General features: G+C 41.0%; 1 protein-coding gene across 4 annotated transcripts in view; it reads right to left on the bottom strand.

The window, feature by feature from the left end:
- The window catches only part of CSMD1 (CUB and Sushi multiple domains 1), a 940,367-nt gene that overhangs the window by 162,095 nt on the left and 750,537 nt on the right, over window positions 1-27,735 (bottom strand). For all 4 annotated transcript variants that reach the window (XM_080998891.1, XM_080998892.1, XM_080998893.1 and 1 more), the window contains 4 exons: window positions 22,924-23,093; window positions 18,924-19,080; window positions 8,280-8,471; window positions 2,656-2,782 (listed from right to left, as the gene is read on the bottom strand). In XM_080998891.1, the coding sequence (XP_080855017.1) occupies window positions 2,656-2,782; window positions 8,280-8,471; window positions 18,924-19,080; window positions 22,924-23,093 (646 nt within the window). The remainder of the gene's footprint in view (window positions 1-2,655; window positions 2,783-8,279; window positions 8,472-18,923; window positions 19,081-22,923; window positions 23,094-27,735) is intronic.

The raw sequence follows: 27,735 nt of genomic DNA, 5'->3' as shown, positions 1-27,735 counted from the left end.
GTGAGACATTTGTCATTCATGACTACCTTTGGTGCTAAATAAAAAGGGCAGATTAAGGAATGACAGGCATGTAACAACACATAATTAACCATGATTAAATCCATTAATCTGAATGAACGTAAGTGTGAATCTTCTTTGTTTCATTGTGGTTATAATAATTAACATGAAGCTACAAATTACGTCCAGAAAAAAAGGAAGAAAACCTGGTTTATCAGCATTCTTCTTTGGTTAGTTGCAGACATATCTGGGGTACATGTATGCAAACTCCACAACACATGACCTTTTATTTGGAACACTTCCTGAACTGATTGACAATCCTCAAGATGTGGATGCCACCACACTTACACAGTGGCAGACCTTGGCACCGTGTGTGACACCAAAATTTGTCGCCTCCCCTCTCACCTACCATTATACATTGTTGTTGTAGCACCCCCAGCAGTGCTACAACTATTAGCTGCACACTGCATCAGTTTCATTTCTCTTCCAGATTAAACAAGCTCGTAGCATCAATTAGCTCTCCCCCTCCCCCCCAAAAAATCTCCTTTATTCCAAAATTGATTTTATACCCAGAAATAAAGTGTTTCAAAGGACTGAATTAATTTGAAGAAAAAGAAAACCAACATATATTTAGGAATTCGTTTCTATGTGCCTTGTCGCCACAACCCCTCCTTTAAATTCAGAAGCATTACTTGACATTGGACATTCACAGCTCAAAATGAACTACTGAAGGAATGTCTTATTTCTGAGCATATAATCAACCAGCACAAAATAATATAAAATAAATTGTGAAGGGCCCAAAAATATCCCAATGAAGATCAAGTCTGCTCACTGCCAATGAACTGGAAACTACTGAGATGACGGCACTGAAGGCGAGGTGGGAGAGGGAATCCCATGGAGAAAGACAAAGGATGAGACACATAGATGAAAATATGAGACAACCACCTGCTTGACTGGGAAGGCCATTCCTCATTCACGCTAAGAAGCCATTTTTAAATGTCCCTAGAGCTGCCCACAGAAATCTGTGCAAGAACCCAATGGAATTGGGATTGGGCAGCAGTGTGTTCAAACCAACACCCTCTCAAACCAGACCGCTGCGGACCAAACATGTTCAGTGGACACAACATATTGACTGGAGGAAGATGAAAATCTGGTGTGTGTATGTGGTGGAGTGGCTGAAACCCTGAACACGTGCACACTGCATTACGCCACTTTGTTCAGGGCCTCACTTGTTACTTAACACTAGACATTCACAACTGCAAGTAAACAAGAATATTGGTGGGTTGTATTACCTTTTCCCATATCAAGTTCAATGTCTGATCAGTTACATTATAAGTCAGACCTTGGAGACCTGAATACACTTGAAGCATGACAACGCCTACTATGCTGATAAGCATGTCATGATCTTTCATAGATTTTGTTACCATTTCCACACTGTGAAGCACTACCCACATTTTTTAAACATTAAACATTACATGTGATGATGTAAAACACTGCCCAGAGAGCTACACTTATTGGAAATGGTCACAGTTCAGTGCCGTTTTTCCACTTGCTGTAATAAATATTGACTCAGAAGGCTGCTAATAAGTAAATATTAAATCTGTTTTCTACCTACAGATGGTTGTTTGTAATTTCTTATTTCATTCTATATTAATTTCACATTTGCCATTCCTATTAAAATGCAAATGGAGCAATGAATTTGCTCGTGATTGAGTGGGTGTCTTTTGGTCTAGTATTAGGGGAATACAGTTATCTTTCTATTCTAGGAAGAAGAAAATGAAATTGTGTGGGGAAAAAATTATGAATTTCTCTGAATATGTATAAGGAAAGTATTTTAGCAAACAGTTTCCCTCCCCAGCTAAACTCTAGCCTATTTATGTAAGAATATTAACTATTTGAGAGTAAACATGATACTTAAAAGTACAATGAATTAGGATTTTCATTCTACTGCAGTTAGAATGCAATACAAAAAGTCTAATATGCTATCATTCCTGAGAGATGGCATCTGCACTGCTATATAGGCTCATTTATCTTTCCTCCACCTGAAGAATGGGCAGTTTTCTTGCTGTGGAAATGAGTTCTCTAATGGTTTGTGAATTACTTCCTGAGAAACCCATCCAATGTGATTCTGCAGATCAGTTGAGCTCAGTGAGACCAATATAGTTACTTTCATTGCTAAAACTAGATCCAGTTCTAATAAGTAGAGTAGATCCTATAAGATGCCATGAAAGGTGACAGGTTTGGATCCTCTGCTCTCATTTCTTTTGTCACTTCATGGCAAAAATAAAGACCAAGCATAGGTAGAATAGTATAAACGGCTACTTCTGATATGATGGGCTTATCTGCCCACAAAGAAATTTAAAACACAGATCTAAGCATGGTCACTCACAAGTAGGTCCCAATGAGTTCAGTAAGGCTTACATCCTAGTATGTTTGCACATCAAAGGTTCTCCCTTTTGGTCCTACAATACATATATAACCAATGGCAGTCCATGATTTCTGGAAGTAATTTGTTAAATATAGTGAATCAGGCATCTTTTAATCTTGCAATTTGCCCCTTAAAAGATCAAACAAGAACGAGGTATGTATATAATGGTAAAACCTATAGTGCTATGACTTGGATAATACTAAATTTAATAGCTGAGACTGCATGCATACCTAATTGTCCTCCCTGGGTCTGCTTCTATAATCCAAGTACAATGAAGATTGTTGTCATATGGAGCTGGATAACCAGGAGACAGAATGCGGCCTGAAGTAGCAGCGTGAATACGTCCACCACATTCAGCTGAAAAGAAAAGGCGAAAACAATCAATTTTCAGAGAGAAGTGCCATGCACAGTTGAGCTACTTTACTTTACAGAAAGGTTAGAACTCTTAATTTTAGTAGAACGTGATTGCTTGTAATATACCAAGCTGCTTGGTGAAATGATGAATGGCCAAGAGCCAGAAAAGAAAAATTAGAATAAAGAAAGGAAGTTGGAATAACTTTATGGGGTCTTGTATTAAACATTAGGTAAAAGGTAAAGGACCCCTGACCAGCATGACTAAACCACTTCTGGCACAACAGAACACTGTGACAGAAACCAGAATGCACGGAAACGCCGTTGACCTTACCCCTGCAGCAGTACCTATTTATCTACTTGCACTGGTATGCTTTCAAACTGCTAGGTTGGCAGGAGCTTGGACAGAGAAACGGGAGCTCACCCCGTTTCAAACCGCCGACCTTCTGATCAGCAAGCCCCAAAGGCTCAGTGGTTTAGACCACAATGCCACCCTGCATTAAGCCACCTAGGACACACAAGGTGAATTCTAATGCAAAAGTGGTGCAGTGCAATCCTTTGAAAGTTTTTGTGGTTTTTTTGGAGGGGTTGGGGGGGATCTGTAAAAAACAAATACATTTTTGAACATATTTTCTCAAACAATAAATACACCTACACATGTTTAATCTAAAAATGTGGACTTTAAAATCCAAGAATTGCACTGGAAAATCTAAAGAAGTGAAAAGTCCAAAGAATAACCATCCACACTTTCATCCAGAAGTGTGAATAAAGTCAGTTTGTGTAACAACTCACATAAATAAAATACTTCAAGCATCTCTACTTCTATCAAAGTTCTTTCTAAGTTATGGTAGTAGTAGTAGTAGTACACTAGTAAGCAACACTTTCAAAGTAGGGTTCATTTACTTTTATATGTGCTGCCAAGTGTATGAAAGAGCCCAAGAGATTTAGTTTGCTTGTGTGCTATTACTGTTTTAGGAAAGAGCAGGAGATAAAAACTTCGGACTTTGTGAACAAGTAAGCAGCCTCTAGGAGAAACTTTTGCAGCCCTGGTTCAGATGATGCCTGTAAGTTTGAAAACGATGTGTGACAAGGGTAGACCTTGTGCCTTCCCTGTCCCCTGGCAGCAGCAGCACTCTATCCAATCTATCCCCACCACGTTGTTTCTGATGGGGTATTTATTGTTGTTGCTGTTTAGTTGTTTAGTCATGTCCGACTCTTCGTGACCACATGGACCAGAGCACGCCAGGCACTCCTGTCTTCCACTGCCTCCCGCAGTTTGGTCAAACTCATGCTGGTAGCTTCGAGAACACTATCCAACACACTGTCCAACCATCTCATCCTCTGTCATCCCCTTCTCCTTGTGCCCTCCATCTTTCCCAACATCAGGGTCTTTTCCAGGGAGTCTTCTCTTCTCATGAGGTGGCCAAAGTATTGGAGCCTCAGCTTCACGATCTGTCCTTCCAGTGAGCACTCAGGGCTGATTTCCTTCAGAATGGATACTTTTGATCTTCTTGCAGTCCATGGGACTCTCAAGAGTCTCCTCCAGCACCATAATTCAAAAGCATCAATTCTTCGGCGATAAGCCTTCTTTATGGGCCAGCTCTCACTTCCATCCATTACTACTTGGAAAACCATAGCTTTAACTATACGGACCTTTGCTGGCAAGGTGATGTCTCTGCTTTTTAAGATGCTGTCTAGGTTTGTCATCGCTTTTCTCCCAAGAAGCAAGCGTGTTTTAATTTTGTGGCTGCTGTCACCATCTACAGTGATCATGGAGCCCAAGAAAGTAAAATCTCCCACTGCCTCTATTTCTTCCCCTTCTATTTGCCAGGAGATGATGGGACCAGTGGCCATGATCTTCGTGGTATAGTTAGTTTTTTAAAACCAGAGGAAGGATGGAGAAGTACAAAGACATTATTCCACCCACAGTTCTGACTGCTGGCAGCTGTCTGGCAGGGCAGTGAATAACTGGGAAAACCACCTTTGGTTTGTCCCCCCCCCCCCCCAATAAATAAATAAATAAATAAATAAATAAATAAATAAAATCTTAGGATTTAAGCCTCAGAGAACCAAAAGGGATTTTTTATTTTTACAAGCAAAGATACATCAATTGATGATAAGGCAGTATCTGAGTAACCCAGAACCAGCTCAGGTAGCGTGAACAATATTTTCTTGTTATACTTTTAAGAAGTTATAATTCGAGCTTCCCTGTGAGCACTGCCCTATGGAATTAACCTAAAGTGTTAGCATTCAGATATGTGCTATCTAGCACTCTTCCTCCTGACAATATGCTTCTCGCATGGATGAGCAAAACACACTCCACGAATAGCCCAAAGCATTTGCATGGGTTGTAGCCATACGGCTGGAAAATAAGAGTAACCTTTTCTTTACCTTGATGGAAATGTTTTTCTTCTCACTTCTTAACGTGTTGCACATATACCTTTTGATAGCAACATAAGACAAGCTAGTTCACATCTTGCTCAGTCAGAATCCAGAGTTTTCGTAACTGGCAAGTCAAGATGACACAATCTTTATGTCATGTGTAAGTGAGGAGCTTGAAACAGCTGAGAGCACAGACGAAACACGTAAGGGTACTCAAATTAGTTTCATGTTTCTAGGTTTGATGGTTCTCTTACATGAGATTGAAAAGATATTTTCCCAGGCAGAGAATTCTGCAAAGAATGTATCTACTCAGCCACTTTCCCTTTGTTCAGACACAGATCATACCAGACTTTCAATTAAAAAGAGAAAGAAAGGGCGGGGGAAGAGAATCAAAGAATGCCACTTAATGTGTACAATGTGCTTAAAGCAGGAAAGATTAGAATTGAGCGGAACACGTGGTGACAAAGAAATGAATTTATGCATTATACATGCCTGTCCCCACCCTCTTAAACAGAACCTTTTGTTGTCAGTGGGAACTCTGGCAAAGCTGTCCTGCATTAGACCTGGAAAAGAACTCCAAGTGCCCATAATCTCAGTTCCGCCGCCCGAGCCCGCTCTGGGTGATGGGGCAAGTTTGCAGCTGGTGCCAAAGGCACCATTTTGGATGCTGGTGTTCGTGTACATATGATGTGCAATGCACCAGCATGTTAGGTGTGGCTACAGGGGGCTTATTTAAGCCCACCCCCTCCTCCTCAACCTCTGCACAAGGGCATCCTCCCTCCCTTTTTTGCAGTTTGGCTCACAGTGGTCACTTATGGGCCACACGGGAATTTTTGACTCAGTTGTCTGGTTTGGCAAGTGGGTTTTTTCACCTTCTCCATGCTGTAGGGTTGGGAAAGGAGGTCGATTAGCCATGGCGTCTGTTCACTCAGCCATTAGGACTAGGTTAATTTGGCTCCTGGACTGTTACCCCTTTTAAACAGGTTAATCATGTCACTTTTGCAGGAAGGTATAGGAAGCAGAGCATGTTAGGATAGCATGTTAGGGACCCTTGGGGATGACTGTCAGAGCTTAAGGCCTGAACGTGAGAGCAGGCTTCCTCAACCTTGTAGGCCCCTAAGGGGGTGGGTAGGTCTCCCTACTTACCTTCAAGGTGTGGCTGGAGTTAGGGCTAGGCAAATATGCTTGCTTCTGGCCTGGCAGGGGTTTGGTCGCCCTTATAGCTGCATAAGTCCCATAAACATAAAGAATTCCCATACCAATAGTTTTGTTCTGCAGGTTAGGGTTTATACAAATAAAAGTGTCACTTATTCAACCCAGCTATATGTCTCTCAGTGTCTGTTTTAGCTATCAGCCTCAAAAGCCCACCTCAAAAGAAAGACAAGCACCTAAAGTTCCAGGTTAAAAGGTAAGGTAAAGGGACCCCTGACCATTAGGTGCAGTCATGACCGACTCTGGGGCTGCGGCGCTCATCTCGCTTTATTGGCCAAGGGAGCCGGCGTACAGCTTCCGGGTCATGTGGCCAGCATGACTAGCCGCTTCTGGCGAACCAAAGCAGCGCACGGAAACGCCGGTTACCTTCCCGCCAGAGCGGTACCTATTTATCTACTTGCACTTTGACGTGCTTTCGAACTGCTAGGTTGGCAGGAGCAGGGACCGAGCAACGGGAGCTCACCCCGTCGCGGGGATTCGAACCACCAACCTTCCGATCAGCAAGTCCTAGGCTCTGTGGTTTAACCCACAGCGCCACCCGCGTCCCTCTAAAACTCCAGGTTACTCGTCCTCTAATGGATTACCCGTATTTAAAGACTTTTTGACTATACCTCCAGTTTTGCCCACAGAGAGCTTTTTCCTCACCGCACAGAAACTACTGGAGTCATTAGTTCCTATGGGGACAGAAAACAGGCACTGCATGGGTGAAATGGGCGAAGCGAAAGCCCCTTCCTCGCAGATGGCTCATGAGAATGGCTGTAGGTCTCCACTTCCTATTTTGCCCTCACAACATTTTTCCACTCCTCATACAGGGATAGTGAAAAGGATCCGAAGACTAGAAAAGATATTGGACTAGCTCAGAACAACTGCCAGTCATTCCAGTGGGTCTTTCTTTCTTTCTTTCTTTCTTTCTTTCTTTCTTTCTTTCTTTCTTTCTAGAGCTTGAGTAATTTCTGAATTACTTTGGAAAGCTCATTATCTCCAGTTTTCAGCAGGATAATAAGACCAGGTTTTGTGTGTGACCTCATGAAAACAAACAATTCAGATAAAGAGCAACTCAGATATTGAATTTCACATTAATCCCATTATTAATGGAGAAAGCATACAAGTGATCTAGTTTTATATACCTTGTGAACAGAAAATGAGTAGAATATGATATAGGAAAAATCTATGCAAAGAACAATACACAAATATTAGCCTTGCCACAAGACAGCTAAATGATGGTTTGTTAAGAAACTGGCCTGTGTTTCAGTGAGGGACAGGGAGATGGGGGGATACTTTTGTACATTCAAAAAGGCTTATATCTTTGGGAACAAGGGCAATAAAAGTTGTTGTTGTTGTTGTTGTTGTTGTTGTTGTTGTTGTTACAATCTTCTAGCTATGGACCCAAATTTGCCACCAATTTTGCAGGGGGTCAGTTTAGACAATACCAGATAGGACAAAATAATTCATGGAGACCTCACAGAGAATGAGCATTCTTTTTAGTAAGAATTACCACAGAATTTTGCTTCAAGGCAAAACATGAGGTGAATCTGGAGATTTCTCCTTGGGTAAGAAATGTGAAGAAAACTGAAAGAGTTTTGATAGAGACGTCAAAATTTCTTGTAGTCTGTAGTCCATTCATTCCTAGGTTGCATCAAATGTCCTTCAGAAATCAAGGTAAAAGCATACCAAAGGAATTTCAAGAAAGGCCAAAGGAATTTCAGGGAGAGTAGTAGTAGATTTCCTCAGAGATGGCCCACATATTTAGTTTCAATATATGTATATGGTGGTGGTTGGGGGAAACCTGAGATAGATTATATACCATTTCAAAGCATCGTTATCAAATATGTAATAATGCATTATCCATAAAGAGAGCTATGAAGTGTTTAACAATAAACTTTTAGATCACCGTGTTATCTAACATTACCTGTACAAGTCGGCAAAGGCTTGTCCCAAACTCTTCGATCTCCACTTAGGCAGGTAATAGTGCTGCTACCGTGCATTGTGTAGCCTGGATTGCAACTGTACAAAACAACTGTATCTGTGTAATGGCCTTCATCACGAATCTTGTAGCCATAGTTTGGCGTTCCAGAATCCTCACATTTCACTAAATCAAAGCCTATAAAGGAAAGCAAAACATGGAAACACACATTTGAATTCTGTATTGTCACACAATTAGTCATTTCACAACCAATAACAGAGATGATTCCCCATGTCTGTCTGCTCATGGGGAGGGCTTTCGACACCACCTCTAACAAAAGAGAAAAGCAGGGAGATATTCACAGATTTCCCTTCTCTTTGCAACTTTCCCACATTTCGCTTTCCATGCTGACGTTGAGGCTCCTCTAATCCTTTGGAACATATTGTTTTTGGGGTGGGGAGAAGGGGACATAGGAACTGCATGGGGAAGAGGGGAATCCATCTTCTTTCATGAGTGGATGGCAGTGTGGCATAGGGAGAAAATTTGAGGCTGCATATGTTCTACATGTTATCAGTAAATTCAAAGATTATAGTCTCCCTAATTTTGTTTTTATGCGCAGTGCGGGGAGTTAGAACTTTGCCCACCAGATATGCCTATTCCACGTCTGACATCCTAGGTCCACATGTGGGTGCACCATGTGAATATGAACACATGTAAAAATCCAATGTACAGAGTCCCTAATTGGGTTTTCAGATTTTAAATCAGATATTGCGCTGTTCATGCCCACATGAGTTAAGGCATGTATACCCTATTCAAACATTACACCCAATGCGGGGACATCTGGGAGAATTAGAGGTGGGGCAGGCATACCTGGAGGGCAGGGTGGGAAGTTGAGTTTTCACTCTCTCGCCACTTGTGGGGGATAAGAATGGTGAGCATATCATCCAATTCGACCCAAAAAGTATCTTCATTTCACATAAATGAGATCCTCAAATTTGACCTCACTATTGTCCAATTTTGGGGCTCTTCTGATGTTATTCCTTCCTGTGCCATGAAGTCAATGTCAGAAAACAAAAATGTGATGATCTCTTGAAAACTGGACACCTTTTATTAATTACTGAAGAAATAAGGCACAGCCATCAACATATGTCATTGGCGCATTAAATTTATGGCGATATTTCAACATGGAAATTACAAATAGCAATGTATTATGTATTTTCCCCCTTATTTTTTGAAGTATTTGTATCCTGTCGTACTGTGAAAATGCATCTCAAGTTGAAATCAATAAAACTTGGGGGAAATATATTTAGGTACTATAGAATACGAAAGCAACATACAAAGCATAGCACAACAGCACTTCTAATAAATAAGTATGAGCTCGGCCCCAAATGCCCCCTTAAATAAAAAGGTTTAAGTTGCTCACAAAGACTTACATTATTGTGTGCATATGTGTGGATCCATATCCATATCCATATCCATATCATATTATTATTATTAGTTTGGTTCTCCCCTCCAACTACTCACACTGCCTCAAAAAGCGTTTGGCAAAAGCCAAAACCAGCCAAACACAGCCCTGAAACACTACTTTTAAACTATCACTTAGTCAAGTGAAGGAGATTTTTTAAATATAAATACTACATATCTGACCAAGGGTGCATTACCTGTTTTGTTTTGTTTGTAAGAACCTATTTAACTTTTTCCCTTAAACATTTTACTTTTAAACCATTAAGATCTGTGGTAGGTTGACATATCTAACACCACTACATTTTTAAAAGGCTCCAAAATTAAGCATCAGTTTTCAAGCACTGGGAGAGTTGTTGTTGTTTTTAAAAAAGCAGCATGATCATATCATCTGTGCCAAATCAGAAACTCAGTTGTAGCCAGATGACAAAGAAGAAAGTTTCAGAAACGGTTTCAAATGCAGCACAGCACAGAAGAACAGAGTTGCTGCTTTAAAAGTAAAGTTAAAAGGTGCAGATGTATGCATGGATCATTCTGTGTGCTTCTTTGGGCTGGAGCCACACAGATAAGTGAAAATAAGCAAACATTTCTGATGATGTGACCTGTGATTCAAATTACTGCAATGCAAACTTGCTGGGGATTCTCAGCAACAGATGTCAATCATACAGACATGAAAACATGATGAATCTGCTTATTGGCACCAGGTGCCTTGATGGGTAGGTAATAAGTAGCCTCAGAAAAATCCGCCGACATATTAGAAGGCAAGTCAGCTCTGAGTGTTATTTGTCAAGACTGCACACTGTTTACTGTAACAAACACTGTATACAGAAAAGAAACATTTCCTTCCAATGTATAGGCAGTGATACATTGCGTGTCAAAAACATTATACTTAACCACTTGTCAAATTTGTTAGTGGCAAAATATCATCACTTATCAACACAACTAGGTTTAAAAAGCTTCAAGTCAAATGGATTGTCCACAAGGCTGAATCTGAACTTGCAGGCTTGCGTGTCCCTGCAATTTCACCTTGCCACAGAAAAAGAATAATAATAAGATGAAATGATGCATTTACCTTTCAGAAAAGAGGTGACCCCTAACAATGCACTTGGATGATAATCTCCTTCGGGAAGAGATGTGAGGAGAAATGCATTTTAAATCCAAAAAATTCTGAACCAGAAGTTTGACTGTTGTTGCTAACTGGGGGCAACTTACCAGTACTTAGCCAGGAAGATGTTCCCCTATGTCTCCTCCCCAGCGAACACCAGTTAGAAAATGTGGGCGGGGAAAAACTAAGACTGGAAACACATGCAATAAGAAGATAATTCAAAATACTGTGCATGCCCTGTTAAGAGTTGTAGCATGCGAACAATCTGAATATTGATATGGAAGCCTTGGCCATTTCCCACTCACTGACTTCCTGGTTATTGCCTTCTCCTCATTTGACTGGGAAACAGATAGGCACTCTGAAGTGGGGAAGAGATTGTGGCATGGGGCTGTGAGTCATTTTGTTGTGCAGCTGGAAGAGGAGATCGTGAAAGCAGTAGTGGACTCAAGTAGGTAGGTAGGTAGGTAGGTAAGGGAGTGGGTGGCAGGCATGTGTTTAGTTTTCAGGGCAGCTGAGAGCGTATTCATGGCACTGTGGATTCTCATTGTTACATTTGCCTTCAGCTTAAGACATATTCTTTGTCACCCCTGCTTTAAAAAATATCCTGTAGGCCACAAGGGGACAAAGTCAGCAAGGAGAACAAGTAACCCTACATCTACCTGGATTTCTTCAGCCAGTTCCCAGGTAATTCCAATCACGTACCCATCCACTGCTTTATATATTGTTGTAAATAAATGTGGCAAAATAGCCAGCAGACCTTCACTTAGCTTCTGCCCATTTGGTCCTGTGGAGGACCCAGGCATGGCATTTCACTGACCCCAGTGCTGCCAGCTACTGCTTCTGTGCTCGATAGGGATGGGCGAATATGCCAATTTTCATTTCTCCCAATTTCTAATTCTTCACATCATAAGTTCAGTTCAGTTCTTTACACTTCCAACTCACTTTTCTCTTTTTTGGAATCCTCATGAAAATTAATTAGCATTTTAGTTCAAATTTATCCTAATTTTGTATGCAACTGTGATGAATATAACCATTTTTTGTAAATGCAATTTCCCCCTAACAGAATGCACTTGTGTATTTTAGGAATACATGGGCTGTCTGCTCAATTTAACCCATTATATATTACTTGGCTGGAGAACTGCACTGAAAAATGCAGAAAACATTCAAAGGTTGGCTATATTTCTGCTCTCTTATTGTTTCAGAAAATGTGAATTAGGTAGGTTTGCTGTTAAATTGTGAACTGAATCAAATTTCTCTCCCAACCCAAATGTTTGCTGCCACTACTCATTGCCTTTCTTTACCCTGCACAGGAAGTTTCAAGTTCTTTCCCTCACTTTTTCTCACTCATATGAGAGCTTATCCAAATACTTAAACCCGGTGCTTTTTCTGACTGTACTCACTGATAAAGAGTACAGGCACCTTTTCATTTTAAACTTTTCTGCTTCTTTACTTTTGTTCAGCTGAATTCTGGAAGCACCAAACACTATTTTAATTCAGCTGGAAGTCTAGACTGTCCAAAACAAAATTTATAATCTGATTTTCTGTTGTCAGTTGCTGTAGAATTTTGAGCACAGAAAGGCTAGTTTTGTTCACAGTGAAAGCTGAGCTGTTTTTCTTTCAATAGATCAGAATACACAATGGCTTTCTGGCAAAGGGGGACACAGAACTCCCCCCCCCCATTGTATCTCTTCCCATCTTCCAGAAGGAAAGGCAATCACCTTAAAAAAGCAGCCGCTTTTGTGATGCTGGGGTGAAGGTTGGAGATCCCAAGAGTATTACTTGACAGGAAGTATGGACCAAACATGACAGATTACTCCTTTCCCTGTTGAGCCCCATATATCTCAGGAAATAACCAAGAATAACTAGAGTGTGCTATGGAGATGGTGGAAAGTAACTGAAGGAACCTTTCGGAGTGCACTGGGTCTGCTTCCATTCCTTATCAGTGACCAAACTGATCTTCCTCTGACCACTGAGTTTCCTTTCATGCCATATTGTTATCACTTTAAGTCTAGAAAAGGTAATTCTAGCGACAGAACTCTAGATGATGTATTTTAGGTATCAACCTTCATATGGAAGGAACTGAAGTGAGCAATTGTTCAGTGTTCTCAAGTCATGCTGAATAACAGCAAGGGAAAGTTCCAAGTGAGGTAGAATTATGCATTTTCTTTCACAGAATGGGTGTTTCTGTTGTGTCCTGTTATCACACTGTTCAGTCTCTTCCTCTAAGGGTATCTTGCTCTATATAAATGCCAAATGAGCTGTATTGTCAAATGACAATATACTTTTTGAGGGTTATAAACAAGAAAAGCCAGAGTTCAGGTAGAGGGCCCATAAAGTAAATATACATGAACACCAACTGCACAATAATATTCTTTATCCCCTTTCTGTGTCATAACCTGTCCAGTGCATCACAGAGAATGCACTGCCTATTCTAATAGTAATTCCTCAGCCTATACGAGGGCATTTACAAGCAAAAAAGCATTTTAAGGTTTCTGTCAGTTTATTTTAAACTCTAATCTGATCAGACTTTTTACCTGGGGTGAAGTGTTATGCAGTCTGACTGCAAAGAACATAACAACTTAAAGTCTCTCTGGCATTAGAATTACACTTCCCTTCCCTCTCCCTCTCCCTCTCCCTTTCTCTCTCTCTCTCTCTCTCTCTCTCTCTCTCTCACACACACACACACACACACACACACACACTTTTCAGTAAACAAGGCCTACAACTTTTCAACATTACATGTCATTCTACCATTTCCCCCCACTACCTGTTCGATTGACTGCACAGCATTCTAAATTTGTGCAGATACTATACATATAGATCAGGATCCCAGCTTCAGAATGTTGACTACTGTGCAAGGAAAGTTTGTAGATGGGTCCATCAAGGATGTGATGACATGAACAGGGGCAGTAAAGCACAGCAGTGCTCTTCATTTCACACAGTGTTAATCACGGAAGATAGTAATGATTGATTAGGCTTCTATATCTCTGGCTACTTTTACTTGCCTTAACAAGACATCACATTAGCACAGGGAAGCAGGACACACACTCATGCCCCTGCTCCCAGGATCAGCTGAAGTTGTAACCACTTCAAAATTCCCGACATTTCTGAATGAGATTAAGGAAAATCTAAACTCTTTTCAGACAACCAATCTAAGGTGACTGAACATATGTGTGCAGAAAGGAAAGCAGGACCAACAACAACAGATCTCCCTCCAACCACCCATGTGTATGCAGTAGTCTGGGTGAAGAAGAAGAAGAAGAAGAAGAAGAAGAAGAAGAAGAAGAAGAAGAGTTTGGATTTGATATCCCGCTTTATCACTACCCGAAGGAGTCTCAAAGCGGCTCACATTCTCCTTTCCCTTCCTCCCCCACAACAAACACTCTGTGAGGTGAGTGAAGCTGAGAGACTTCAGAGAAATGTGACTAGCCCAAGGTCACCCAGCAGCTGCATGTGGAGGAGCGGGGAAGCGAACCCGGTTCACCAGATTACAAGTCCACCGCTCTTAACCACTGCACCACACTGGCCAGTTATGCAAAAGAAGCAGCTAGACAAACGCATTGGGAGAACTATGCATATTATTACACTCCACCCCAATCCTTGAGCGGTGCATGATTCCAGAGGTTCCAGGCACACTTACCCAGGGTCAATGTTTCCTTTTGGAAATGAGGCACAGTGGAGACTGCAATATCTTTATGATATATGGATTGTTTACACATATATACAACCTGAATCTATGATGGAAGGGCTCCCCACTTTAACACTCCAAGAGGGTATTGCTTCCCCCACAGCTGCAGCCCTCCATTCAAACGGACACCAACATTGTGCTTTCTGACTCTCTTTTCATCTCACTACTTACTCCTACATTACATCACTCCTAGCCCTAAACTTCTCTAATCTTTTCCATTATCTTTAGAGTGAAGGGTGACCCACACCTTTACCTTCTCACATAGCTCCCTTTGATGCTTTGTGTTGTTCTTAATGGCCCATCCCCAGGCTATCATCTCACACAGCATGGCTTAATTAGCCTTTAACACATGCTGATTCCAGAGGATTAGTATTGTCTAGCACACAATCCAACACACAATCTAGCTATAACTACACACAGGAGACTGACCTAGCTTACTTAGCTTTTGACACCCCAAGCCTTAATTAAATTGTCACACCTTCTGGAACTAATAATTTAGGATGTCTAGCACCCACAAACTTGTAACAATATAGTGGATCTCTTCATACAGGCTACTGAATGTTCCTAGGTTAGGGGTGGCGTACCTACCACAAACTTTCCCCTTTCTCCCATTACTCTAAATCGATTGAAAAAGCTCTGTTGATGCAAATTAGTGGTACATTTTTGTTCTGTGTAAACCTTCTTGCCATGTAATTTCTGATATAATTATACTTTTGAAGTCCAGAAAAGAAATGGAGGTAATCAAAGGGTTTAGTGAAGCAGGTGTTGTTTTACATTCATGTTGAAATTGTATCTTAAGGATATGATGATATAAATGCTTCTGATGGCATTTGTAGAGATATGCTCATTGAAGTTCCAGTGCCTCTGATCTGAGTCCAAAAGTTTAGCATCAGGATTAACATGCCCAAATACAAGGTCTCAAATGTACTGAACCCAATGGCAGTATTTCTTAACAAGGAAAGCAGTAAAGAAATTTATGACACTGTGGGGAGTATATTTAAGGGGTCTTTGTTTTTTGTCCCCCCCCCCCCCGCAAAAAAGCAGTTTTGCAAATAACATAAAGGACTCTTTTTTGCAGTCCTGATCTTCTATCAATATCCTTAAGGCAAACATCTGGCTGCTTCCTAAGGACCCAGGCATGATTTATGGCACCTACTGTTATTTATTTGATTGTTTGGTTGTCTTTGTAAATTTATTAGCCACTGATGAAAATACAATGTTTCCTTATGGTGGCTTACAACAAAATTATATGTTGCAAGAGCACCCATGTTTTGAACGTAACTACTGCATGTGCAGACAGGCCATTTCTTCCATGAAAACCACAACTGTGTTTGTATTTAATAAATGGGTCTCCGTGCCTCTGGCTATTTTCACTGGATAGGAAAATTCATGTACACCAACCACCATTATATCAAATAATTAAAGGAGATGGGTTGTTTTCGGACACAACTTGGAATGAGAGTTTTACACTTCCATGAAAAATGGAATCTCTATTCATTTTTATTTTTGTTTTTGGTATTTGTGCAGTGCATGTCTTCTGCAGAGGTGAAAGATTAGGACAAAGAATAGAGGGTTATGTTCCAGGTCAGAAGACACTGGAAAAAAGCAAACTGTTCAGGATGGTCCTCTGAAGGGGAAAAAAGAAAGATGTGAAAGCACGGAGATGTATTTCAGCTCTCTTGTCAACATGCAACAATGGTAAACATAAATCACAGCTTACAGTGGATTTATTTTCAGGTTCTGCGCTGCGCGCGTGCACATATTGTGCCAGCTGTGGGCCAAATGAATTTATATGTTCTATTATTTTGATTTTATTCTCTTCTCACATACTTGGTGCCTCTTTGTCTTCATGCCTGCCACCTGGCATATCAGCCCATTCTCATTTTGTTCTGAATGTCATTTTTAAGGTTAAGGGGTAACCAGCCAGGCAGCAGAGAATATTAGCACCTTACACGGCAATGACAAAATCTTCCTGCTGGTTTGAGAACTTTAAAGCCAAGCCCAACTGTGGGGATGCCTGAGGCTATATCATATTCTCTCCACAGTAACTACAGGTGTCACGGCAAGGCAAGTTTTAATTGGGCGAAAACATCTAGGGTTTTGTTTTAGAAATGCAATTGCAGAAGCAACATAGGCTTTACTTGTTTTGATCCAAAGAAATAATGGTCCAAACACTTTCTCTTTACCAATCCATGCTTCCCCTTTCTGGCTCGCACACTGAAGCTTTTTGTCTCTTGAAAATAAGGATGAAAGTGAAACAATAAAAGAACTAAATATGAATTATGATTTTGTATAGTATTTTTTTAAAAACACAAAAACACAATACCAATTCACAGGGATTCTAAGAGTGTGGAAACTGAAGCGCCTCTTATGCAACTATAAATTCATGACAGAAATGTTCATACTTTGATGAAATGCCTTGAATTATGTTGATTTCAGTTCAGTTTCCCCCCCAGTTGATGACATGGTTGGTGTTTTCTTTTGGGAGTTCTTCCATTTTATATGACTTACATTTTGTAGACAGAACATAAGATACCATAAAAGGCTAATCCTTTTTTATGCACACAATTATTTACTATTACTGTATTCTTTATTAAATATCCTACTGCCCTTCAGCCAAAGATACAATGGTGGTTAACAAAAGGGGGGAAGCAATCTATGTATTTTCTTCCTCATTAAATGGTTTAATGTTTTATGTGATAACTTGTGATAATTTTGAGGTGGGAAAAGTATACTTGGAAGGATGTTTTGTGTGATTCTTTTTTCATTCTTTGTGTATGTTTTCAGTATTTATTTAATTACTGTGTAAGTTGCCTTGAGAGCTTCAGCTACAAGGGGATACATAAATAAAGCTTTAATAAAAAAAATCCAAGAATATATATATATATATATACAGTGGTGCCCCGCAAGACGAATGCCTCGCAAGACGAAAAACTCGCTAGACGAAAGGGTTTTGCGTTTTTTGAGTCGTTCCGCAAGACGAATTTCCCTATGGGCTTGCTTTGCAAGACGTTTTCACAAGAGTTCTTGCGAGTTTGTTTCCTTTTTCTTAAAGCCGCTAAGCCGTTAATAGCCGCTAAGCCGCTAATAGCCGCTAAGCCGCTAATAGCCGCTAATAGCTGTGCTTCGCAAGATGAAAAAACCGCAAGACGAAGAGACTCGCGGAACAGATTAATTTCGTCTTGCGAGGCACCACTGTATATATATATATATATGTGTGTGTGTGTGTGTCTATATATATATATATATGTGTGTGTGTGTGTGTGTGTGTATGTATATACCTTGGAAGTCGAACAGAATCTGTTCCAGAAGTCCATTCGACTTCTGAAATGTTCAGCGTCCAAAGCACTGCTTCCAATTGGCTGCAAGAAGCTCCTGCAGTCAATCAGAAGCTGTGGAAGCCCTGTCGGATGTTCGGCATCTGAAAAAACATTCAAAAACCGGAACACTCTCTTCCAGTTTTTGATTGTTCGGGAGCTGGAAAGTTCGACTCCCAAGGCATTTGGGAGCCGAGGTACAACTGTACTTCCAAAACCACCCAGACAGTTCAACTTCAGTACACACCCAGTCTAAGACAACATGATTATCAGAACTGTTTGAAAATGGAGCAGTTACACCTCTCTCCTCTCATAGAGGCATAAAGTATACTCCAGGATATTCCAGCTATTCCTATACTAGTTAGTAAGCTGAATTTTGGTGCCCGCTTGGAAAGCTATCAGGAAGCAAAACCAAGTATGAAAGGTGATCTCAATTGTAAATGTGATGAAAAAATGTCTGATTGCATTTCAGTGTTTTTGAACTTGTGTTTTAAGCAAGCTGTTTGGGGGAAGATCAGGCTAAAAATGAAATTCAGATCTGGAAGGGTGTCTTTAACAAACAAAAAACCTCACCAATAAAGGCAACTTTGGCTTTTCAGGCTAATTTTATTGGCATAATTTTCCTTCTCTAGACAGAGTAAAAGGTTGCTTCTTTGAATCTTGATCTGTCTAGAGTTTCCTGCATATTAGTGCTCAGATTAGTAACATACAAGAGCCACAAGCTCCACAAACGCCTGAATGGTGGAACTATCATCACCTGAACATCCAACTGGGAATGTGCAAGCCGTAAGAAGCCACTGATATACTCAACCCAGGTCCATTATTTATCCCAGTCTCTTTTTTATTTACGCCTACTGCTGTGTTCACAAAATAAGATGCTGAAGTAGAAAATACTGCATTTAAGAAGTATGTCTAAAATTCTCTCCTTTCCAACAGAGAAAGGAATTAAAATCCAATCTCATAACCACAGTAGGTAGTAAGAAGTAATCCTTAGGACTTTGTGTTACATCATGTTAGCTACGTAAAATGCTTACTCCCTCCCACCCTACAAAAACCCTGTTACCATGAATGCTACTTACTTGTATATGTGAGCTGAAATCCTTGATCTGTATCTGATCCATTAGAATTAAACTCTATCCATAAGTGGTTAGATGTGCTATTGAGAATGAGCCCTATCAATTCGTTTTTTGTAAAGGACCCCAACAGACGCGATGAGCTGTCTTTTCCATCATATACCTGTTAAAAATAAAACCAATGTTTAGTTTTTACATAAAAAAAATAAGCTCAATACATTTATATATTTATTTGTTTCAATCTATTTCAGAACTCCACCTAGCAGAAGTTGCATTCTTAGACAATTAATTATTATGCAATTAAACCACCCAAACTTCCAGTAAGAAGATAGGAAATAACACATCTTTCTTCTGCCTGTAATATCCTGGCTATGCAGCTCATATGAAGAAGGATAAAAGCCGCACACAGTAATATACTACTAGTCTGTCAGTCATTTTTTTAAAGGTTTGTGAAGCTCACATTGAATAAAATTAATATTTATTCACGGCTCAATCCCTTAGCATTTTGTCACCTCGTGTCTCCTTCCCCCTCTATAATCCACTTAATAAAGGCTGAAAAGGTTTGTGGCATTTTACTCAAGGTGCCTCTTTTGAAAACACAGATGTGGGGGCAAAAGTAACCTCTACCCCTCTGTTCCCTCCTGACTAAATGTATTAAAAAGCAGGATTGAAGAAGTGAAGCTAGTCTGTCACCTTTTATTTCAGATTCTGGGCCTGAGGTGATTTTCAACTTCAAATCGTTTTTAATAAAAAAGAAATATAACATTTGATACCACTTCAGAGGGAGGTGAGCTCCTGTTTTCAAACAAAGGATGCACGGGTTTATCTTCAGTTCACAATATTGCACGGGAAACTCGAATTCACTTTTAATACTGTTGATTTTTGACGTGCTTTTATAATGGCTCAAACCACACAGGAAATATGTTTTTTTAAAAAATAATAATAAAAGGTTCTTGGAACAAACGAGAACCTGAATAAAAGCACCAAGTTCACATTGACCTGGATGTTTCAATAATGAAACATTTCCAACATAACCACCCCAAATTTTCCATTTCTCAAAAGCCCCAGCATTCTACACAAACCAGTGAAGGTCAGAAAGCAAGGCTCTTACTTTCTGAAAGATAAAACACCAGTCCTTTCATGCTTTAAACTGTCAAATTCTAAATTCAACGGCAACGCCATAAAGGCCTCACTGCAGCCAGTAGAACTACTTGGTCTAAACACATAGGAATGTAAACGGTATTATGCAATAGAGCAGTGATGGCCAAACCTGGACCTCCAGCTGTTTTGGGACTACAATCCCCATCATCCCTGATCACTGGTCCTGTTAGCTAGGGATGATGGGAGTTGTAGTCCCAAAACAGCTGGCGGGCCAAGTTTGGCCATCACTGCAATAGAGGAACCTCAAGCATTAGGGATACTGTTGTTTCACCACAGATAACGCAAAGTTCTGCATAGGGCACAGGCCTCTTTATAGCTTTGGGGCTTTAATGAAAACCATAGCTTTATTTGGGGCTGCCGCTTGTGTGTTAAACCTACATGGGAGCAGGGCGAAATTCACATAGGGAAGTAATGGGGACCTAATGGGTTATTTGTTTCCTTCCTCCCCAGACCCAATTATTATAATGTAGAGGATGCATAGGTAAATCTTAATTTATTTCCATTGTAACCTTCTCATGGCTCCCCCCCCCCCCAGCTGGAACTCACCAGAACTCAGTTCTGGCACATCTCAGGTGGGCGCCATTGCTATTATAAGAGAACAAGGGTGAGTTCAACACCTCTTCTCCTAGAGAAATAGCACCGACCTTCCTCTTGTGTTTAGAACCACAAGTCTTTATAACCTTGATTTTCTTTTATCTTTTTCCTTTGGTTTCCTTTGTTTTGAAAGCAAACGCCACCAACCGGTCTAGCATAGTTTATTGTGAAGGCCCAGGCAGAAACTTTCCTTGACTTATGAAGACTCAACCTACCTAAAGTTACAAAAGTAATTTTGCCTTTGTAGCTTGACCTGAGGTTCAGCTAATTCAGATCTGAATTTGTCCAGCTTTAACTTCCAACTTTTCCTTTTTTTTATTATTCTAACCTGTTCTGCTAGATTAAAGAAACAGCACCCAATATTTCATCCCCATGTACTTCTGTATCTTGACCACATCACCTCTTAACACAATCTTCCCTGATAAAAACACAAACTGTGATACACACTTTTTCAGAATACTCTTCAACATATTTTTTAAAAACATACATCATATTCTATAGGGTTGCCATACGTCTGGGTTTTCCCGGACATGTCCTGGTTTGGGGGGGAAGCATGCCCATCCAGGCAGATTTTTTATTTTTAAATGAATGTTTAGGGTTTGGGGGGCATTTATTATTGATTGATTGATTGATTGATTGATTGATTTTTTAGGGGCACAAACATGCCGCCAAAGGTGGGGAGAGGCAGGCGCTCTTCAGAGTCATCTACTGTATGCCACCTTAACGTGCCGTGGCTGTGCCCTGGAAGTACCGCAACAGGGTCTGTAGCGTCACCACTGCCATCACCCCTTTCCATGGCCCACTCCTGGCTGTGCTATTTGTCAGGACCCTGTTTGTGTGAGGCTCCCACTTGCCAGTGCCAGAGCTGCCTCTCACTTTCAGGCCTTCTGCCTCCAAGTGGCCACTAGCAAGGTCGTATCTAGGATCAGGCCCGGGCAGGGAGGCTCGTCGCTCCACTGCTTGTCTGGTTCTGTCTGGGCCTTCCCCAGCAGCAGTGGCACTGGCCCCCAATGGCTGTTCAAGCTGCGTCAGAGGAGACATGGGCATAGCTGTCAATGTTTTCCTTTTTTTAAGGGAAATTCCCTTATTCTGAATAGGATTCCTCGCAAGAAAAGGGAAAAGTTGACAGCTGGGGACATGGGTGGCCACAGCTGCATCGGTGGCGGTGGCTGCACGGCCTCTCTGGTCCTATCTGCGCCTTCCCCTTCAACACAGCTTGAGTAGCGGTTGAAGGGGACGGCAAGCCTACCTGCCCTGGCCTGATCTTGGATACGACCTTGCCGGAGGCCACTTGGAGGCTGAAGGTCTGAAAGGGAGAGGCGGAGCCTGTTTAGCGGCCCGGAGTCATCCCCGGCACCAGCAAGCGGGAGCCTCCTTATGAAAGGTAAGGGGGGGAGGAGCGGGGAGCAGGCAGGTGAGGAAGGGGTTTGCGGCAGGGAGGGGGCGAGCGACAGGGATGCGGGATGGTGGGGGGGTGTCCTGACGGGGGGAGGTTGTCCGGGTTTGTGCCCTTCAGAATATGGCAACCCTATCCTAGAAGCAGTAGGATATATAATATGCCTATATAATAGCCTAAAATTAAAAAGCTTCCCTGTAATCCTCATAAAACAAATGCATTAATTTCATTAGGAATTTTTTGGTCACACTTTCAATTATGTCCACTACAATATCCATATCTGTACAGGTTGACACTTCTGCTCATTTTAAGTGAACTGCACTTAAAGCCTTTGGGCATATTCCCCCCTATATGTGAAGAAGGTGATATTAACTGGAATGCAGTTTAGCAACTGGCTGCCCTGCCATTCCTCTAGGCCTCGAATTCATGATACCCAAACAAACTGACCACTGGAGCCTTGGAGAAGAGCAGGAAGCCTTTGTTTCTCAAGCACAGCAAGGCAAATATCAAGTGTCTATGGAGGTAGCTGCTCACTCGCACACCAGTTAAGATTCTTATCACTGTAAGACCAAGTTGCTTAAAAAATGATGGTGGGTAAGGCAAAGTCACAGCAGCCTCACTCAGCCTTCCTATTCCTTTGACTGAATGACCAACTAGCATCAAGACTGGATGTCACTTAAGTCCTGACATGCATGGAAACGGATTATCTCTCTCTCTCTGTCTGTCTATAGCCATCCATGCATCTCTCTCTCACACACATTTGAACTACTTCTCAAATGTTATAGGTCAAATAATTAATGCACCCAAACAGGACTGAGTGTTTTTCTGTTCTTTTGTGTGCACATTTATATATACCTTAACAGTGTCGCCTTCATGCAGCTGAAAGGTTCTGGCTCTCAAGTGGATCCCTTTCCCAGGCTCAGTTTCAATTTTATAAATGCATTCATGGTTGTTGTCATAGTTAGATGGAAAATTTGGAGACAGCAGTGTTCCTTCATTTCCAGACACACTTGCTCCACATTCAGCTAAACAAAACAGACACATTAAAAAAAAAGGACATCGGTTAGCATTCAAAAAAATTGTGGTTATTTTCCAAAAAACAAGGTCTCACTGCTAATAACTAGGAAATATGCTGCTTCTTTATGCTTTTATCTAAGATTTAGGACAAGAGGATGGTAGCTATTTGTGCCTGTTTGCCAGCTCATGCAATGAGACTTTTCCCCTTCCTCGTCTGCTCCCTACAGCACCAGTCACTTATACAATGTTGTATTCAACCATTATGTACTTGTATGTTTCAATGACTTGGTTTTTCAGAATTTCATAGCCTTTAGACAAAGATTTATTTAATCGTTCTATCGAGATGCATTATCCCCCCCCCCCCGTTGTCTTTGGCTGCATTTTCGTTTCTCATTGTACTGTAAAGTTTAGGACTGCGTTCACATTTACCCATAGAAGCCTTCGGGGAATTCTGCACACAAAGGTAAAACCAATGTACACTCATGCAACTGACCCTTTGCATCCCCAGAGCATGCTGGACTAGATCTAATTGCAAACAAAATGTGAAAGTGACTTGCCTCTGCTAAGCTCCCAAGGAAGTGCCTAATGGCAAACAAGAGCAAACTGACTTAAACATCCCAGGAGAAATCTTAAAAGCAAACTTGAGATAATGGTCTGCGTATTAGCAGCGTAAACCCACTTATATTGCTTCCATGGAATGTGCTTAGGGTACCAGATGATTTGAGCCAGCCAGCCAACCTTACTTGCCAACATTGTTATACTTCCAAAATGATTTCCTCACTTGCAGCATCTGATTGTACAACCTATGAAAGGGTGCTTAAAATAAGTTTTCATATTCGTTTTGACAAAAGAAAAGGTAAAAAGCTAGATGTGTTTTTATTTTAGAGCATCATGGACAGAGCCATCTTATTTTTTTGTATTAAAGAAAGAAAGATTACATACATACCAGTCCCTTCAGCGCAGTTATTATATTTTCTGTTTTATATTTCACTATCTCAGAACCAAGCCTTTAAATTTATTTTTCTCGGTGCTGGGACTGTGGGCTTAAGACTGTGTTTTCACCAAATTAATGCAGAATTTTAACTTTTGCACCCATACTGCCTCCCCAATCAATTGCCATCACTTTGCTAAAACAAGGGATGGGGAGGGAGGGAGGACACTGAAGTGATTACAGGGAGAGAGAAAGTAACAATAACTACAAACAATAACAATACAATAATGGCAATTGCCTGCTTATCTCCACTGGTTTTATAACAACTTGAAAATTAGGATTATTTATGGCTAGGGCAATTATTTTATTATAAACACTGTGCCAAGTAACTGTAAATGAGATACCTCAATGTACCGTAACAAAATAAGTGAACTTCAAATAAATTACCAGCACTTCTCACTATCCATGCAGACTTAAAATCACAGTGACATCATTATTTACTGCTTTTGGGTTTAATTGTACAGCTTTATTCTTATGTTGTGAACTTCCTGGTATACTAATAAAAATAAAAATAAAAATAAATCATTACGTATGCCATCAGACTACTACATATCAGAAACATGGGCAAGGTCTACACTTCAAAAAGGTTGCTAGAACACTATTTTGCTATAATTTTATGGCAAGCGCTTAGAGGATCATAACTTAGGAAACCTTTATCTTTGAAGAATTACATTATTTTCCATAAGACTGCCTTAACTTGGGGGCAGATTACCCAGTTTTACAGGGCCATATATATATGAGATGTGAGGAAAGTGACTGTAAGCAGCGAATTGTATACTCCAGTTTTATTATAGCAGTAACCGTATATGTGTTCATTTTATACCAGTAAATCAGCACTGACTAAATAAACTAAAACCCAGCAGGCTTAATCCAAACTAAGGCATCCATATGTCCCACTGAAATGAATTTAAGTTAGCCTTAACTAAATAAAATATGGAAACTAGCTGCAGACAATGTTGACCACAGGGCTGCTATCAGGGCAATTGGCATTTTAAAGTTAGTTCTAAATGTGGTTTATTACATTTTATTATTTTTAATGAGTTCATTTTTCTTTCTTTGTCTCTTATAGTGATGTATTAAAAATGATGTAAGCCGCCTTGAATCCCAACTTGAGAGAATGGCAGAACAGAAATACAAACACTAAATAAATAAATAAATAAATACCCCACTGATTTTCAATGGTTACTGTATAAGGGTTTAGGATGTAGTGAAAGTGCCTGGCACTGCCCTGATATACAAATTTTTGGTAACATTACTTGGCTGGTGAAATGAAGACTTCAAAGGGAGGCTGCATTTCATTCTTGCATTGTTTCAGAAAGGGGGAATGAGGCAAGTTCACCTTTAATTGAATTTCCCCCCCCCCCCATCCCTATTCCTAATAGCTCCTAGTTTGCCTTTGGAAAGCTCCATTGTGTTAATTATAATTGTTAAATGTACATTGAAATGGAAAATAACTCTGTAATGTGTGTGTATATATATTGTGAAGCATGGAATGGAAATTTCCATTGAAGCTTAAAGTAGAGCTGAGAAGAGAACCTAACAGTTAACAGTTAAGCAGAACTGTATCTTTGTGACTAAGCCACAAGGGTGTTTAAATCACATGAAAAGGATGCAACTGCAAGTCTATGCATATGCTAATCAGTAGGTCTCCATATTTGGTGAGGTGAGTTTTTGTTCTGAAGCCATTACAGAGAATGGAAGTGCTAATTTCTCTTCTCTGGGAAAACAGCCTCAGGGTAAATGGAGTCTGTTTGGAAAAGAGGCAGAGCTTTGATTGTTAGTTCTGGGTGGAAGATATTCATAATCTGATATATTTTGCCTATCCTGGGATCACCATAAAATCTATCTGAATGTAACTTTATTTGGTTCAAGTTGCTTTGGAGTAAAGTTCTTTAATAAAGCTTTGGTACCCTATTTTTGAACTGGATAATTTTTTATTTCAAAGTCTTGTTTTCATTCATCCAATTTGCTTCCATATGTGCAATATTAATAACCTTCATACACTTGTTACAGGTCTCAAAACAGGGCATTCTGGGGCAGGGCACAGGTAGGACAGAGAGGGACATGTAACAACTGGATCCACTGATCCTCTGTTCCCACGACAGGCCTCAAGATCAGGCTCACTAATTATGTCATATTGGAGATGGCATAGTTAATTTCTCCATCACTGAATCCAGTGGGGCAAGATATCTTTTTAAAGAACCACAGAAAAGGAACAACATATATGTGGTTATGAAGTTATTGCTTCATTACTTTGTTTCAAGTTTTTAACATTAATCATTAGTGTATGACCTACTGAATAAAACCTCAAAAAGACTATGAATGACAGCAGTTCCCTTGTTGTCCAGGCAGGCACATTATGTGACCCATAAAAGCAGCAAAATAACCAGACTGTACAACGGTGATGGGATAAAATCAGGCCAATTCTTTATTGACAGCAGCAGGCAGGGCAAGGGTGGGCATGGTATTGGGTCCCAGGATCAGTTCACCATTCCACAAGCCGCATGTTTATGAAATGGATCAGCTGGGTTTGGATCACTCCAAACTTATACCATGGGAGTCAGCCAGTGTTGAAACTTGCCGTGGTGCAAGCCAAGCAAGCCAGGTCTCACTGGGGAACCAGGGTGCAGATTCCAACGAGATACCGAACCCACCTTTGGGTTTGCCATGGTCAATCCTCCCCTTGGGCCCCTTATAGGGGCCTCCCTATACTATGTTGATCCTGCCCAATGCCATTTCTGCCACCATACAAAACAACGTCCTTCCGCCTCACAAAGGAAGGCCATAATTTCACTGAGGGAAAGGCGAAAAACTCCAAAACACTGCCAATCAGGTTAAAAGAAAAAGAAAAATCATTTCTATCCCTGTCAACCTCAAAATTGCTCAGTGAAGGCTCTAACTTGAGGGTGGGCAGGCGGGAAGCTGTCAAAGCAAAATGGCTCCGAGCTCCAGTATTTTGATGAAGTCTATGGGCTATAGTGCCGCCAGGCAAAGGCGTCCTGCGCTTATAGGGCACAGAATGGGGCTTCTTTTTAAAAAAAGGGGGGGGGAGAAGGTCTCATCAACACTCATGAGCTTATGTGTCTAAAGTCACAATCCAACAAAGCGTGTTCTCCTTCATAGGGTGCATGTGTTGCGGTGGGGTCTGAACAGCCCCCTCCCCCCGTTGCTAGCAGGTTAGTATGGATGACCATCCACAGTGATTGGGCGGTTGGGTTACTGGGCAAATTTTGTTGTTGCCATTTAGGGGGACAGACCAAAGGTTATAAAATCAAGCCACGCAGCAGTGACTGGGCTCTTTTGCTGCGTGCATCAGATCACCCGCCCACCCTCCCTAATCTAGGGCTATTGCGTTGACCTTGCTATGCCTGTCATGGGGTCGTCTGCTTTTGGGGCAGGGACGTGGTAGGAATTTTGTCCATTTGGCTGATTGGCTGGTGCCATTTGGTTTTTGCCTACTGCGTAGCAAATCGTCACAACTTGTAAGTTTGCGGTTAGGCATTGGTTAAAAAATTGGTTGGTGGAGGGGTAAGTGCCTACCCCTCCAATGCTGCTGCGGAAAGGGAATTCCGTTAAAGGAATCCAGGGCCTTGCCATTCTTTCGTCCATACCCCTGAATGGAGCTTACGGCCGCGCAAGCCCCCGGGAGCATGGGGGGG

The sequence above is a fragment of the Podarcis pityusensis genome (genome assembly GCF_964106645.2).
Source record: "Podarcis pityusensis genome assembly, chromosome: 3".
In the NCBI taxonomy this organism is placed as follows: Eukaryota; Metazoa; Chordata; class Lepidosauria; order Squamata; family Lacertidae; genus Podarcis; species Podarcis pityusensis.
This window is presented reverse-complemented; position numbering and strand designations above follow the sequence as displayed.